The sequence below is a fragment of the Cucurbita pepo genome, chromosome 12 (genome assembly GCF_057944985.1).
Source record: "Cucurbita pepo subsp. pepo isolate OVF chromosome 12, ASM5794498v1, whole genome shotgun sequence".
Classification (NCBI taxonomy): domain Eukaryota; kingdom Viridiplantae; phylum Streptophyta; class Magnoliopsida; order Cucurbitales; family Cucurbitaceae; genus Cucurbita; species Cucurbita pepo.
Window position 1 is genome coordinate 10,832,850 of NC_141809.1, and position 17,087 is coordinate 10,849,936.

Here is a 17,087-nt window from a genome sequence, read left to right on the forward strand (position 1 = left end):
CACAGCTGATGTTCTTGGTAAAGAACAAATTTTCTTAAACTTATGTCTACAATAACTTCAGGTTTGAACGATGTGTTATACGCCCCCTCCCTGCGTTGGAACTTAGGGTATGCCTCAACAAAATAAGATATTATGGAATGGTTTTGCGGCTGACTTAAAAAGTCATATTGCTACCATGGAATCCGATTCATATAGCTCTGGACTAGCGTGTAACTTTGTTGTTGAATTGATATTATCTCCATCGATACGAGTTTTTATAGGGAATACCAAAAGTAAAGCCATGAAAACTTCAGTATCCCTGCATTGGGTCACTCATAATGAAGCCATATATATTTGTAGCGTTGTTGAACAACTCTTATGCTTTTTGTTTTTCTTATTTTTTTCTATAGAAACGTTAATCCTTTTTTAAATATATTATTAATTGTAGTATATTATTTTAAAGAAATTAATCCATAATAAATATAATTCTTATAAAAAACAAAAATGTATACCTACTATTCCAAATTTGATTGTATTTAGTCCTTCAACTTTTATGGAAGTACCGATTTAGTTCATGAATTTTATTTTGTTATGTAGTTCATATACTATTAATTTTGTAACAATTTGAAATTTAGCACCTTATTCACCTCCTATTTTAATTTTTTTTTAACAATTATTGTTATGGTTGTATAGTAAAAAAGGACATTAAATTTTGATGAAATCTTTTATAGTTATGTTAAATTGTTATCAATTATGAAGTATAATGAATAAATTATTATATACTAAAATTCAAATCTAATGAGAATGTTACAAAGTTGAAAATACTAAATGAGTCTCGGTACAAATTAATCATAACATATATTATCAAACTCGTTGACATAAAGTTCTGGATCTATCAATTGTGTGCGAATGATTTAATTGGATCGAAGAACTATGGAGATACAAATTCTTATATGCTAAACTTTCGAAACAAGTTAATTTCATTCTAGATTATTGCAACTCTTGGAAACCCTATTTTATCACTTTATTGAAGAATAAAATCTTTAAATCTAAAATATACAAGAATCTCAAAGCGTTAAACCACCGAAGATAAAGTACCTTAATGAGCACCACCCGAAGAGAAAGTACCTTAACGAGCAAGATAGATATGAATTGCAAAGAAACTTAGCTTCAGAGTAAAAGAAAAGCATAAACGTTTTTTTACTATCTTTTTTTTTTTTTTGTCTATTTTACAATGACGGATTTATATAGTCTCACAATTAAACTCTTGATGTTCCACGAGATATTTCAATAGTTGTAACCTTTCTACTTTATGTCATAATTACTCATTAGGTAAATGTAACCTAAAAAATAAATAAAAAGTTTAAAAATTTTAAATACACTAATAAAACAAGTTTACAAATAATAGATTTAAATCATCTACCAAGAATGTGTAACCAAACTTCAAATATCTTGAAGTTATTATTACATAAATAAAACTTGATTTTCTTAATGTGACATAAATATAGTAAATGGAGTTCAACCAAATTGGACATAATTTGACTTGACTTTATGTTAGACTAATTTGAACAACATTCTTCGTAACTTTTTAAGTTCATATTGTACAATAAATATCCCTTAGTATATATTACTATAACAACTTTAATTTCCTATTAAAATCAAGGTCACCACTACATGTATAACATGCCTACAATGTGCGAAAATATTAATTTAAAATAATTCATAACGTTGTCATAGTCTTACACGTTCATTATAAAGTCATTTAAACAATGTGGTAAAAAATAAATAACACGAATTTAAATAAAACACAAAAATAAAGTATTTGCCAGGATCTAATCCAAGGGCGATGAAAGAAAACAACATGAATGCATCTACCCTAGCTTTGGTCCTATGATTGTCATCACGATGTCGGCATCTGTGTAGGGGTGCCTTACCTTTACTTGAAAAAACAAAAAAAAAAAAAAAAACTCATAACTTGAGTATTTTAAGAAATATTCAGTAAGTAATCTCACGGTTGGGGTTGGAAAATGCAAACACATGTGACATGAAGGGACCTATCCTTTTATAAAGACATCATAGCATGACCTTATGTTGTTTTCTAGTCTGGATAGGGTTAGATGTATAGTACTCCTCTGCACACAGTCTATGCACGGTACATGCTGTTATGCCCCTAATTTTCTTACCCTAAATTAGTGACGTCACTACATACATACTTTTAACACATGTAAAATATCATACTTTTAACACATGTAAAATATCATAATAATTATTCCTTTATTATTATTATTATTTCGTTGAAGCGGTTTATAATTATTTTTTAAAAAGTTTTCTATGAAAGGAAATTTGTGAAGGGCCCACACTTGAATTGAGTGATTAAAAGTTGGCATTGTCCATACCTAATTAATTTTGATATGAATGTAAATGTTAGTGTTATTAAGTGTGAAGTTGACTCTTTTTATTTTTGCTTTTCATTTTTCATATATAGTGATTAAGTGGAAGCAACCCATCATATAAAACATAAAACATAAAACATAAAACATGTTAGTGGGGAAGATCAAGTGTGTTCTAACATTGTCGGTGACCATACCTTGCTTTTCCCACTAACACTTACCCTTTTTTTTTTTTTTTTTTTTTTTTTTTTTTAATTATAAAGAGAAAAAGGAATCACCTTTTTACTTTTTACTTTTCTAACTTGTTGAGGAATGAACCAAAGTCTTGCTTTTATCTCACTCAATTAACCAGCTTTTTAAGTTTGAAAACGTGCTCAAATTAATAGGCGTTCGGACTTATCTTTCATGTATTTTAACTTCTTTTTAGCTCGATATTATGTATTTCCTTTGAATTTAGCGTAATTTCTTGATCAGAATCAATAGGGTTTACGATTTTGGTGGGGAATGGAGCATGAGTAAAGAAAAACTCTTCATAACCTAAATAAGGTCGGGTGGGTGAGGGATATGGTCTCCGTTCTCGTTCTCTCCTTCTTCTTTATCCTCATTCGAGTTTGTATATCCTCTTTAAACGAATTTTTTAGGGTTAGGGTTTTCTAAAATATAGTCCTCCTTTGATTGAGATTTTATTTTAATAGAGAATAATTTCCTTAAAAGAGATCCGATCTTCACAATTTGTGTCTTGAGTACAATAAAATCACCTACCTACTTTTCCGTTAAAAAAACATTTCTATTAGTGATAGATAAATTTGTAATTTTAATTTTTAAATAGAATTAATTTATTTAAACACCTCTCGATCATGCAAATTTAAACTTCAAATTGATTAAATAAATTCACTCCATGAATGAACGAATGAAATGGAAGCTTTATTAAATAGTTTCAGACACTGTTTGGAAGAGATGGGAAGACAAAATAAAAAAGACATGACAGGACAAGACAAGACAATACTTAAGTTCTATCGTACAAGACCGACCTTCCTCCTTTTATAACACTGTTTGGGTTTGGCAACATATTTTCAACGTGTGGATTATTATTATTATGCCTTTCCAAAACATGTTCTATTTTAGAAACACAGAAACAAGTTTGGGGTTTTCAAAGACAGAAAGAGACCCTTCATTAATTACAATTCAATACTTATAGACGGTACTAAACACTGTTTTGATTGATGTAAATTAGGCCATCTTGTTTGATTATTGTAAGGAAACCAAGTCATTTGGACATCGTGGTATGTCGTTTTCTCTCTCCCGATGGAGACTTCACAAGAACCAAAATAGAAATTGGGTTGTTCTCTCTTCTCAAGCTTTTCGTCTATCTATCGATTTTATGTTATCGACATATATAGCATAACATAACGTGATTGTAAAATGATTGACTTTATCTTTTTCTTTTCAACTATATAAATATTCTAATTTTTATGGTACAAGAACCTCTAATTCTTAAATATATAACTTTTATGTACAAATTTGATAAGAGAAATCATGTTTGACGGACACGTATTTCAATAGTAAATTTGTTGATTTAGAAAAATAGTGACTTCCAAGATAGAAAAGTGCACATTATTGTGTGGTGCGTACTGCACCAACTTTGTTACGTAAATATGAGATGGAGAAAAATAGTATAGAAACCTGGAGGGTTTAGAATGTGGAAGTAGTTGAACTTACTCTATTGAATCATAACGATGAATTTGAATTAGATTGATAGAGGTGAAATCGAGTTCAGTATGGTTAATATAGGTTTGAAGGCTCAAATTTTCAAAGTTTCTTATCATACTATACTCAATGAAACCCAAGTTTAGTAAGATTAATCTAAGTGAAATCGAGCATTCAAATTGTCGGGTAAAAAAAACCTTCATTCAATATTATATTTGTTTTTCTCCCTAAAATGAAAATTTATTGCACATTTTAAGTATCTCCCTTTTAAGGACAATAAAAAGTGGGCAGAAATTATTCAACTTTTAAAAATGTTATGGACATCCTACTCACAGAGTTAAACCTCAAAGTTTCGTCTTGGTCATAGTCATCTAGGAGCCGACAAGTTTTATTGGATTTTTAGGGCAACTAGGTGGCTTAATGATAAAAGATCACGTTGTTCCAAATGTTCCAATTAGACCTATCACACAATCCAAGGACAAGAAAATTCACAAACAGTCATTATTCATCTTCAAAAATGGATACGCTCGGTTCAACCATTATTTCATGTTTTACAAGCTGATTTGATTGAGGAAGAACTATTTGGAGCTTCAGAAGTGAATATTTGCAAATAGTGGATGAAGTTGCTATAAATTGCACTCGAAGTGGTTAGAAAAGTTTATTTATTATTTTTAATTTCATAATTGGTGGGAAGTTATTTGTTTGATTTTTGTTGTTTTGTGGAGCAATGGAGAGAGTGGGATTAAATTATGACCACTTAACTTCTTCCGTGGACATTTGAAGAATTGAAATTTTGTTTCGTGGATAGACTATACATTGTTGGATTTCGATAATCGCCAGGGAAATCCTTTATTTTCGGTGAGAGGAAATTGTCGACAGGAGGTTGTTGGAAGAAAAATAAAATGCGTAAAATAACATAGAGACTGAAAGTTTGACTGCTCTTCAAAATCAGGTTATTAAATTTTGAACAGATTTCCTATTTAAATATAACATATCTTAAAAATGGGTGGAGAGTGGCCAACTGAATCTGTGCCACTTCCTAGAAAATTGCCGTCTAAGAATTCGCTAATCCATTCGACGTGTTTGTCAAATGGTCAAACAGAGAATTAAATGTAAACGTGTGAATCTAAATAAGGAAAAACAAAGGTTTTATCTAACAATCTCCTCCTAAAACCTGTGTTATATCTACCTTATTTCGTTTCGTTTGAACTCCGTTTTGAGCCCTATGGCTCGGTGTCCCTGGCGGCATGTCCTCCAGACTCCACGTCTTGTTCGGCCGCCTCTTCTTCGAGTTGGCGCGCCGCCAGTCCAGGTGGTTCACCTCTCCCTAATAGGTCTTCCATCTTCCGGTACCTGACCGAGAGGTTGACCGGTTGCTCGGTGTCCCTGGCGGCATGTCCTCCAGACTCCACGTCTTGTTCGGCCGCCTCTTCTTCGAGTTGGCGCGCTGCCAGTCCAGGTGGTTCACCTCTTCCTAATAGGTCTTCCATCTTCCGGTACCTGGCCGAGAAGTTGACTGGTTGCTCTATCTCTAGCTTTAGGATGTAAAGGCAGTTTGCCGTGCACCGAACTTGCGTGAGCAACCGTCGTCGATCATCGCGGATCCTAAGTAGCCCGCGTTTGATGGAAATGTGGCAGCCGGCCTTATCGAGTTTACCCAGGCTCACAATATTAGCCTTGAGTCTCGGGATGAAGTAGACGCCGGTCAGCTTGTGATGATTGCCTCCCTTGCCGACGAATAGGATGGTGTCGTGCCCTTCGATCTCGACGACGGAGCCGTCGCCAAATTTCACCGTCCCGCGAATCCCCGAGTCAAGCTCGGAGAACGCAGACTTGGCCCCGGTCATATGGTTTGTTGCCCCCATGTCGAGGACCCATCGCCGGTGCTCTTGCTGCTCGCCTCTTTCACCGATTTGAGCGAGCACTCGCTCCTCCTTCAGTCGAATTGGCTCCCCAGCCGGTGCATTTGTTATGCACAGTTGGAGCTCTTCCTCGGGTTCGACGCTCACCGGAGCAGTTATGCCGTCGTCGATTACCTCTGTGGATTTGGGGAGCTCTTCCTCGGGTTTGACGTCAGGTAGGACTGATGCAGTCACCATGAAAAGGGCCGGCTCATCCTCCTCGAATTGAGCCACATGGGCCTTTTCGGCCGTCTCCTTGTTCCTGAGCTTGCTCCAGCAATTCTTGCTCAGGTGACCTCTCTTCCCACAGTACGAGCACTGGATTGGCCCGTCATCAATCGACTCCTTCTTTTGATCCGCCTCTTTCCCGTGCATGCGCCGGTGAGATTTTCACGACTTCTTACCGCCGACCCGCCTCAGTGAGGAGTAGACGACCCTCCTTGTCGACAGCTGAAATGGTATTTTTCTTCCGCTGCTCGACGTTACGCAGTCTTCCGGTCACCTCTTCCACCGTTAGGTCATTCACGTCAAGCAATGTCTCGATTGAAATTGCAACTTGCTCGAGGTGATCGGGGACGACCTGCAGCATCTTCTTCACGATTTCTGTCTCGATTGAAATTGCAACTTGCTCGAGGTGATCGGGGACGACCTGCAGCATCTTCTTCACGATTTCTGTCTCGCTGATGCTGCCACCGAGTGTGGTGATGCTGTTGGCGAGCCCCGTGATTCGCATTGAAAAATCATCGACAGATTCGCCGTCCTTAAAGCGGATCTCCAAGAGCTCCTTCCGCAACTGCTCGATGTTGGATTCCCGCACTCGCTGTACACCGCCGACCCGACGGGATTTAATTCCCTCCCAGGCCGATTGCGCGGTGCACTTGGTGGAGAGAGATGCCAGAATCTCTGGGGGCACAGATCGTAATATGGCGGCGAACGCCAGTCGATCCTCCCGATACTCAATCGTTTCTCCTTCCTCTGGCTCGATAGCGTGCCATAACCCTTGCGCCTGTAGGTTGACAGGCATCAACAAGGTCCACTCGTTATAGTTGGACCTTGTCAAATATCGGATACTGAACGACGACAGTCGTTGTCTCCCTGATCACTCTCACTCGCTCAACGCGACACCTCGACGCCAGTCATCACGACGTCGGCCTCTTCGTGGTGGTGATGGAGATGCCGGCACTTGGCGGCGGCATGGAGGAGTGAGCGAGCCTGCTCGGGATGAAGGACCCCACGATGTGCTTATTTTCGCACTTTGCATTTTCTTTTACTCGAACCTGAGACCTGTGTATTGTTAGATCGACACTCTAACCACTTGAGCTATTCAACTTGATTGTTGATAGGATGGCTCCTCCGCAATGATATACACCGATGGCTTCAACTTGGCTCTGATACCACTTGTTGGATTTCGATAATCGCCAGTGAAATCCTTTATTTTCGGTGAGAGGAAATTGTCGACAGTAGGTTGTTGGAAGAAAAATAAAATGCGTAAAATAACAGAGAGACTGAAGTTTGACTGCTCTTCAAAATCAGGTTATTAAATTTATGAACAGATTTCCTATTTAAATATAACCTATCCTAAAAATGGGTGGAGAGTGGCCAACTGAATCTGTGCCACTCCCTACAAAATTGTCGTCTAAGAATTCGCTAATCCATTAGACGTGTTTGTCAAATGGTCAAACGGAGAATTAAATGTAAACGTAATCTAAATAAGGAAAAACAAAGGTTTTATCTAACATACATACCCACAAATTATTATGTAAAAGATGGATTTTGATAAATAAAATTTATCTCTCAAATTAAGACTTTCACCCTTGAAAATTTGTGCATCATTTTTGTCATTTCTAAGTTTCGTGCAATTCTTGTGATAGATTGAATCTGAGCCATTTAATCAAGTTTTGATTAAGTTTGATTGTGGATTGACTCAATTTAAAACAAGGTTTCAATTCTTGTTTCTAGATTTTTTTATCGTAGGAGGTAATCTAATTTTAGTTATCTCTTGGTTGATACGAACTTCAAATAAGGTGTTAATTTTTTTTTATTCAAGGGTTCTTACTTCAATAAAAGCTTGGATTGTTGGGTTGAGAATTAGGGTTGCCTTCTCACTTAACACAGACTTCTTGCTTCGGGTTGCTCTATTCTGACTCCTCAAGTCTTTTTTAGTTTGTGAGCACCAAGGGTCTAAACCCTCTAACCATCTCTCATGATCCTAAGGTGCTCAATCTACTGGAGGCCTCCTGACCTAGGTCATCGTCTAGCCAACCTGACTCTAACACTCTAGCTCTGTGTAGATTAACACACTTTATAGGGAGAACACACACTCAAGCACCTGGAACTAACATATACTATATCATGCACACATACAAGCAAACAAGCTTAATGAGGAGATAACATCCATCAATCACCCAGAGTAAAAATCTCAATACTTCATCCTTCTTTCTAACATAAAGGAAAGCATATAAAATAATTCATCACAAATCTCATCATAGGGGCATTTTGGTAATTTCTTACATCATGGATAACATACTTATCCATATTGTCCAACTCGTATTTTAGTCATGCATATTCTCTTTCTAGCTAGCATAATACATAAAATAGCGTATTTCTTGGAAATCTCAACCTAATGGCATAACAATAATTTTACCATAACATACCTACAGTACATACTCATCCAAAAATGCCATGCTGACGATCTTAATAAGCATTTTCTATCCACCTAAAGTAAGGAATACTCTCATGTAAGGAATACTCTCATGTTACCACATCCTAACAATCCCTACAAATATTATTTGTCAAGAGTATGTGTAGTTACTTTCTTGGGTAACGTGTGTCTTATTAAGCTAGTTTTTCTGCATGTTAGGAGCTCCAAAATTTCTGAAATGTCTCTCTCACGTGTTGTCATTTACTCATTCAACTCCTCGTCAAAATTTCCATATTTCCAAACTAGTTTTTGGTTCTTTTCTATTTCCTTTGAATTTTCATAACACTCTCTGCTACAACTCAAATTAACACAACTTTTCACAAAAATTATAGACATTTAACACATTTTTACTACGGTATTTTTCTAATAATTTTTAGTTAATTATAAAAACGAATAATCGAGTCTAAAGATCATAAAAAACAAAAAACTCACAAAAAAAATGTCAGCTTCTTGACGTTCATTGAAATGCCACTTTCGAGTCTGAATCAATTCCGAATTTCTTCATAAAACTTGTGCAAAATTCCTCCAATATCACCATACTAAACATTCAAAATTTAATTCAAAAAAAAAAAAAAAACTCTAGAATTTGAAGGAAAATCGAAATCAAGAACCCAAAAATCATACCTTTTGTTCTTCCTCGATTTTTAACGGAATTTAGTGATTCAAAAGCCCAAAATGTTTCTCGAAGCTCTAGCAAATTTCCGACTCCAAATGGTTGTTGGGAGGGGATTTCAATTTTCTCTCTAACACTCTCTCAAGAATCCCTCAACTTTCATCTTCTTTTCTTCATCCTTTTCTTTTCTTTCTTTTTCTTAATTCTTACCTATCTAATTAGGGCTAATTTAGACCCCTAATTAGGAATGGAGGGTCAAAATGACCCATTTATCCCTCGGAGTTGACTTTGACCAATTTTTCACTATTTTCTTTTATATCTTTTTTGTACTCCTCAAATTTTTCTAATCATTTTTCTCTTCTAACTCATCTTAAAATTTTGTGTCTAAAATCCTCAATAAAATTCTAAAAATTTGACTTTAAAAGAAAATTCGAATTTTTAATTTCTCATCCGTACTCGAGTGTTACACTTTTACATCCATGCATGACCTAAAGATAAAAGTAAAGACCTCGAGAAGATTATGATCATGGAATGCAAATGATTTTAAGTTTGCATTACAAGGGGATCAATTGGACTCAATGACAAATCCTCGTGAAGAAGGGAGAATAATACAAAATAAGGTGTATTAATCATGCTACAAAGATTTCACAGTGGATGACAAGATCCATACATGTTGTTTGGGTTTAAGGAGATTTTATTGTATTTTTTAAGTCATAGAAAATTCTCTTTAAGATTACAAGTTACGTTTACGTAACCAATATGGTATTGATAGTCATGAAAGTTACAAATTTTCAATTAATTATAGACTACTATAAAATTTATATGGTTGGTTTAGTACAAAGATTTAAGATATTATAGCAATTTCTTATATTTAAAATGCGAATCTTGATTTAAGTTAGGAGAGCATAAAATGACTAACTAGTAATTTCTATCAAAATTCCACGCGGTACCACATGAAATCCTGCGGGCAGATTAATAAACTTTAAATTTTTTTCCAAATTTGGATTAGGAAAGTATAAAACATTTAACCAATAATTTCTATTAAAATTTTAAAATAGCTCATTCACAATTTCTTATATTTGAAATCTTGGCTAAAATCTTGGCGGAGATGAATTAATTAATAATTTTGAAACAATTATAGCACATTGGTTCAATCCTCGCGGATTTTCCACACCACATTCCAATTTCTTATATTTGAAATTCAAGTTCAAATCCGGGAGGTAGAGAAAGCAGCACATTCACAATTTCTTATATCGGAAATCCAAGTTCAAATCCGGGATGCAATTTTAGATGAGAAAGAATTCCCCATTCGAACGGACTAAGAGGGTCAGCTACCCAACTCTATAGGTAAATCTCGTTGTGAAAGGCCGATTACTAGCTAATTCATGAGTAGAGCTATAGATTGTTGTGAAAGACCGATTACTAGCTAATTCATGAGTAGAGCCAAAGAGGGTGAATTGTACAAGTTAACAATAACATTGATGAAATAAAAGAAGGAGCTTAGGTGTATAGAGAGTACCTCACCGTTTAAGAAGTAACTATAGACTAGGAGAAATACGTTTTGTTATTAATAGACTAGGAAAGGAGAAAGGACTAACTGAAAGAAGACGACGATATATAGCCTGGAGACGTAGAACAAAAACTCGTTTATTTGCATCAAGCTTTCGAGGGGTTCATTCAAGACTTACTCGAACTAAAAAAAATTCGACAGTTGTGGATCGCGTGAAGACCATGACACATGCATAAAATAGTAGTAGTTTATTTCTTAGACTTTAGGTTAGGATAGGGTGTTTTTACTTTTATTATTTATTTATTTGATTTAGTATTGTGTTATGCTGTTTTAAAGATGTTTTTGAACTCGTAAGTCCATGACAATGTTTTATGATAAAATTTTAAATGTTTATTTCTGCATAAGAGAGTATGTTATAATGATGGTAGCGACTTTAGGTTAGTTGAAATCTAGGGTCGTTATATAAATAGTCATATATAAGTACTATGTATAGTAAAATGATATATATGGTAAAACTATATATTGTAAGCTAAACCATATATACCATTGCGTACTTTGAAAATGTAATTTATGCATTTTCTATATTCGTTGTTACTATACATACCTGAAATCATCAATATAAACTTTTGACCAATATTCCTCATTACATTTTCTCTATCCTATTCTTTGTGTTCATCTAGATTGAGTGTGTGTTATTATGCGATCCTAACAACTAGTATAAGAGCTAGGCAAGAGTTACCACGATCTGTGAAGATGAAGAGCTCAAAGATTGAAATTGAGAAGTTTGATAGTTTCGATTTCGGTTTTTGGAAGATGCAAATTGAAGAATGTCTATACCTGAAAGATCTTCATGAACCCCGTTGGGGGTGAAATCGGATACCATGACACCATGTAGTAGTGGAAGCTCAAGGCGGCAGGCCTTAGTATTGATCCGATTGACGTTGTCCAAAAATGTGGCGTTCAACATCATTAAGGAGAAGACAACATCAGACCTATTAAAGGCGATGTCGAATATGTACAAAAGAATAGTCGGTTATGAATAAGGTGTCTTTGATACGGAGATTGTTCAATCTACAAATATTTGAAGGTAGATATGTTGCAGATCATATAAATGAATTCAATATGATTATAAGTCAATTGAGTTTGGTGGAAATTAATTTCGAAGATGAAATTAAAGCATTGATTTTGATGTCATCTTTACCCGAATCGTGTGATATTGTTGTTGTCACGATCAGCAATTCCCGATGGTTTGAGAAACTAAAGTTTGATGAAATTCGAGATGTAGTTCTCAGCGAAAGTATTCGCAAATGAGAAATTGAGGATAAGTCTGGTAATGCTCTCAGTGTTAACCAAAGGGGAAGAAGTAAATTGAAGGGCCCAAATAAAGTCGATCAAAATCAAAGAACCATGCAAATTTTCCCAACATACCAAACATAATGTGTTGAAATTGTGGAAAAAATGGTCACTTTTGGACAAATTGTACAAGACCAAAGAGGAAGTAGATCACAAATCGGAGGATGATAATGATTCTATAAATTCAACAGAAGACACTGGGATGCTCTAATCCTCACCGTGGACAGTCTGATTGAATTCTAGATTTTGGATTCAGGTGCATATTTTCATTCGTCTCCAAATAAGAAGTTGTTTCTGAATTTCAAATCAAGAATATCGAGAAGGCGTATCTTGCCGACAACAAAACCTTGGAGATTAAAAGAAAGGGAGATGTCTGCCTAAAAACTCCCGTAGAAAATCAGTGGTCATTGAATGATGTTAGATATATTCCTAGTCTCAAGAAGAACCTGATCTCTATTGGTCAGTTGGATAGCACATGTTATGCAGCAGTGTTTGGGAAGAGTTCATAGAAGATTGTGAAGGGTGCTGCTATGGTGGTAGCATGTGGCACAAAATTTGAAACCTCATACACCACTGCAGTGTGTATAAACATGGTTGTTGTTGCTATGAGTGCTTCAAATTCAAGTGTATGGCACAATAGACTTGGACATATGAGCGTGAAAGAAATGAAGATGTTAGCTGCAAAAGAAGTTTTAGAAGATCTAAAATTTGTTGATATGGGTCTTTGTGAGAACTTCGTTGTGGGCAAATAGAAACGAGTTAGATTTACAAAAGCTGCTAGAGAACTGGAGAAACTGCAGTTGAAAATGGTTCATACAGGCGTTTGGGGACCATCTCCAATTCCATCACTTGGTAGATCAAAGTTTTACGTCACCTTTATCAATGCTTTCAGCAGGAAGGTGTGGATCTATTTCCTGAAACACAAGTCAGATGTGTTCGCCACCTTCAAGAAGTGAAAAGCTGAAGTTGAAAATCAGACCGATTTGAAGATCAAATGTCTGAGGTCTGACAACAGGAGAGAGTACAACAAGTCAGAATTCAAAATATTTTGTGCAGCTCAGGGAATTAGATTAACGAAGTCAGTTCCGGTAAAGCAAGAAAATAATGTTGTTGAAAGGATGAACAGAACATTGAATGAGCGGGCAAGGAGTATGAAGATTCATTCTGGATTGCCAAAGATATATGGGCCGATGCTTTAAATACAACAACCTACTTGATCAATAGAGGGTCGTCAGTACCCTTGGGGTTCCAGTCGTGAGAAGAGATACTGACAGGAAAAGAACTTAAGTACTATCCCTTGAGAACTTTCTGTTGTACTGCGTATGTTCATGTTGATCCAAAGAAGAGTGACAAGATTAGCGCTAAGGCTGTGAAGTGCTATTTCATAGGCTATGGTTCTGACATGTTCGGGTACAAGTTTTGGAATGTCAAGAACAAAAGAATTTTGAGACATTATATTATGACTTTTGATGAAAATGTCTTATACAAAGATAAAGAGAAGAAAGGTTCCGGGACAACAAAGCAAGTGGGGGTTGTGGAAAAATTCACCTTACCTATAGCAGATACTCAAAAAACTTCTGAGACTATTGTTGAGGAACCAAAGGTGGAGCAAGTGACTCCTAAGCCGGCGTTGAGAAGATCATCCAAAACTATCAAAGTACCAGATAGGTATGTACCTTTATTACACTATCTGTTGCTGACTGATGAAATGAAACCAGAGCCCTTTGTTGATGCCCTATAGTTAGATGATACAACCAAGTGGGAGCAAGTCATGTATGATGAGATGAGTTAGACATCTAGGCTTTAGAATTGTGTTGCTCCTAATTAGACTGAATACGTGGCAATAGCTGATGCTGGAAAGAAGATGATATGGATAACATACTATCTAGAAGAAGTAGTCAAGAAGTAGCGCATGAAGATTCTTTATACAGATAGTCAGAGTGTTATACAGTTGGTGAAAACCCCAGTCTATCATTCAAAAACAAAACACATCAGAAGACGATACCATTTCACTCACAGGTGAGTGGAAGAAGATGATATGTGTTTGGAGACAATTGAGGTATGCAAAGCCTTAAATTGGTATGGTGTAATGAAGATGTTGATGGTCAGAATGAAATTCTTGGTTGACTGGATCCGTCTCCAAGTGTGAGAATTATTAGATTATGAAGCTTACTGTTTATTTATAGCTAACTCAATAGTTATACGCATAATAAACAAATATATGATAAAACTATATACGGTAGATAGTTATATATATATGGTAAATGGTTATATCTGGTCAAACTATATATACATATACGTATTTTATTTCTTTCTAATGTATTCAATTTATAACTAAAGCTTCGAATCAAACCTATGAATCGATTCGAGTCAGATTGGTTCGTCATACTTTTTTTTTTTTTTTCACATCTATACATAAACAATTAACATTAACGCAATGAGAAATCTAACTTTTGGTAAATCTAAATTAAACTTCTACTTAATGCATATTAAATCACTATTAATTAAAAATTAAAGTCATGCTCCTTTAATGAGAGAGACAGACTTTGATAGATTAACGTTAATAAACAGTTGATTAAGATTATTGTGTTTTTATATAATATTTTATTTTGTTGTCTATTTTTTAAAAATATTTTTTAAATCATTTTACAAAGAATTTAAATGATACTTTTTTAAAAATAAAAAATTGTCATTATCAAATGAACGAACTAAATCCCTATGTTTGAATGATTTTAAAGTGTTTAAGAAAAATTAAAAGCCCTTAGTGTTTGTTTAAATTTGTAAAAACTACTTTTAATGGTTTAATTTGAGAAAATTAAAAAAACCCTAAAGGTATATATAGATGAACAATATCATTAGGGTTTGGACGAAAATTGTGTTCTAAAACATGGCATCGACCTGAAACAAAAATCAAGATTCGAACACTCATCAGTTCTAAGTATCAATATTCATTCAAAATTCTAATGTATTTGTAATCTAATCGAAGATATGAAACATACAGAAAGATTAATTTAACGATGGACCCGTTTTTTTTCTTCCTTAAAGATTAAGGAAAAAGAAACGTTCCCATTTAAAAAAATTGATCATCCAACACACAATTGTTCTAATTTCAAAGATGAAGAAAGCTACAATAAGATCGGAATGGATATATAAGATGGGGATCTAAGCTTCAATCCTATCTTCAATTTCTTTCTTCAAACAACAATTAATTCAACAAACATTGGTTCTTTATATATGTATACATATACATCAAAGGAAAAGAAAACATTATATATATATATATATATATATATATATATATGTTTATAACTTGGTATTTTATATGCATGGAAAGCAAGAAAGAAGAAAAAATAAATTATGGGTATGAAACCGATGATATTATGATATCAAATGTCTCTCTCTCTCTCTTGTTGTGTATACTTTTATGGTTTCTGTTAATGGGATTGGAAGAACATGAGGGGCAGTTTCCTCAATTGGTTGAAAACTGATGATCACATATGGCTTTCATCACCTTAACCTGCGTCCTCAGGCATTGGATATACTCCCCAGTTTCCTCCAACAAGCTGCACACATCCATCCTCTCCCCACCGGGCACCAGCCGCCGGAGCTTCCCCACCCGGTCGTCCGAGTGGTGGTGGTAGCGGCGCCGTGTTATTAGAGTCTGGTGTCTAGCTCGCATCCGAAGCTTGAAAAGGAGGGCTCCAGCCCAAGCACACCGTGGCCCGGCCGCACGAGCCATGGAGGAATATGCCACCATTTTTATGCGTCGACTCCGACGTCTGAGCTCCGGAGGCGAGGGAAGGATGGCGGGTTCTTGGGATTTGATGTTGGCGAAGGATCGGAGGAAGGTTCGAGCCAATCGGAGAGCAGTGGAGGTAGATCGGATCGAGGTTCGACCCGATTTAGAAGCCATGAAGGGAAGGAAGGAGAAAAAGAAGAAGAATGATATATAATTTTGGGAGAGAGAGAGGGAGAGAATGATGTTGAATTCCTAGTACAACTAACTAACTCTGACACAACAGATCTTTGTTAAGAGAGAGAGAGAATGAAGATTTTATTTTTATTTTTTATGAAATTGAGAGAGAGAGAGAGAGAGAGAGAGAGAGAGAGAGAGGGTGTTGCTTGGAAGGACAAAAGGCAAGAACTTGATGAGAGGGTGAGCTGATTGATGACACAAAAACACAGAAGAAACCTTAAAAACACAGAAGAAACCTTAAAAACACAGAATTTTGTGTTCTTTTTCTCTCTCTAGACAGGGAATAATTGAAGAGAGAGAAAGAGGAAGAAGAAGAAGCAAATAGGGGATTGAAAATGGATGGCTATGGGGGAATTTGGGGGTTTTGGAATCAAATTGTGGAGCGTGGGGAACACGCAACCATGGAGGGGAGAGAGAGAGAGAGAGAGAGAGAGAGAGAGAGAGAGAGAGAGAGAGAAGAGGAGAGAGAAGGAAGAGTTTTAATATATGTTAATTAATTAATTAGAATGAAGGAAAGAGGAAGAAAAGCTTAGGGAAAATAGGGTTATTAGGAGAAGTGGAAAGTGGGGCCTCCCAAAGGCCCAACCACCACATGAGAGCACATGGGATGAGTTTCAGTTTACCCACTTCTCTCTCATCCCCAAAACATAACCCTTTTCTTTTCTAATCTTTCATTTACTTTGCTTATTCCAATCATAATGCTTTCTTTTCTCTCTCTCTCTCTCTCTCTCTCTCTCTCTCTTACCTTTAATTATGCCCTTTTAACCCTACCCATTACTAATTTAATCTCGACTCCATACCAATGTAATCTTCGATCACTGTTTAACTAATAACCTAAAAAATATGGAACATGTTGAGTATCTTTTCCGTGATAGCACTGTTCATATGATCCACTTTGTAATTGTTACAAATGATTTGATTCAAATCTTTTACGTGGAGATATATGAGGAGGTAATA

The 17,087-nt window shown here is 35.6% G+C and overlaps 1 protein-coding gene across 1 annotated transcript; it reads right to left on the reverse strand.

Moving 5' to 3' along the window:
- Positions 1-15,623: 15,623 nt before the first annotated feature.
- LOC111807067 (transcription factor IBH1) lies at positions 15,624-16,067 on the reverse strand. Its single transcript, XM_023692637.2, has one exon. The coding sequence runs from the start codon at positions 16,065-16,067 to the stop codon at positions 15,624-15,626; it is 444 nt and encodes a 147-aa protein (XP_023548405.2).
- Between the last annotated feature and the right edge of the window lie 1,020 nt (positions 16,068-17,087).

Coding starts and splice junctions, on each gene's coding strand:
- LOC111807067 (XM_023692637.2), bottom strand. CDS start 16,067: ATGGCTTCTAAATCGGGTCGAACCTCGATCCGATCTACCTCCACTGCT.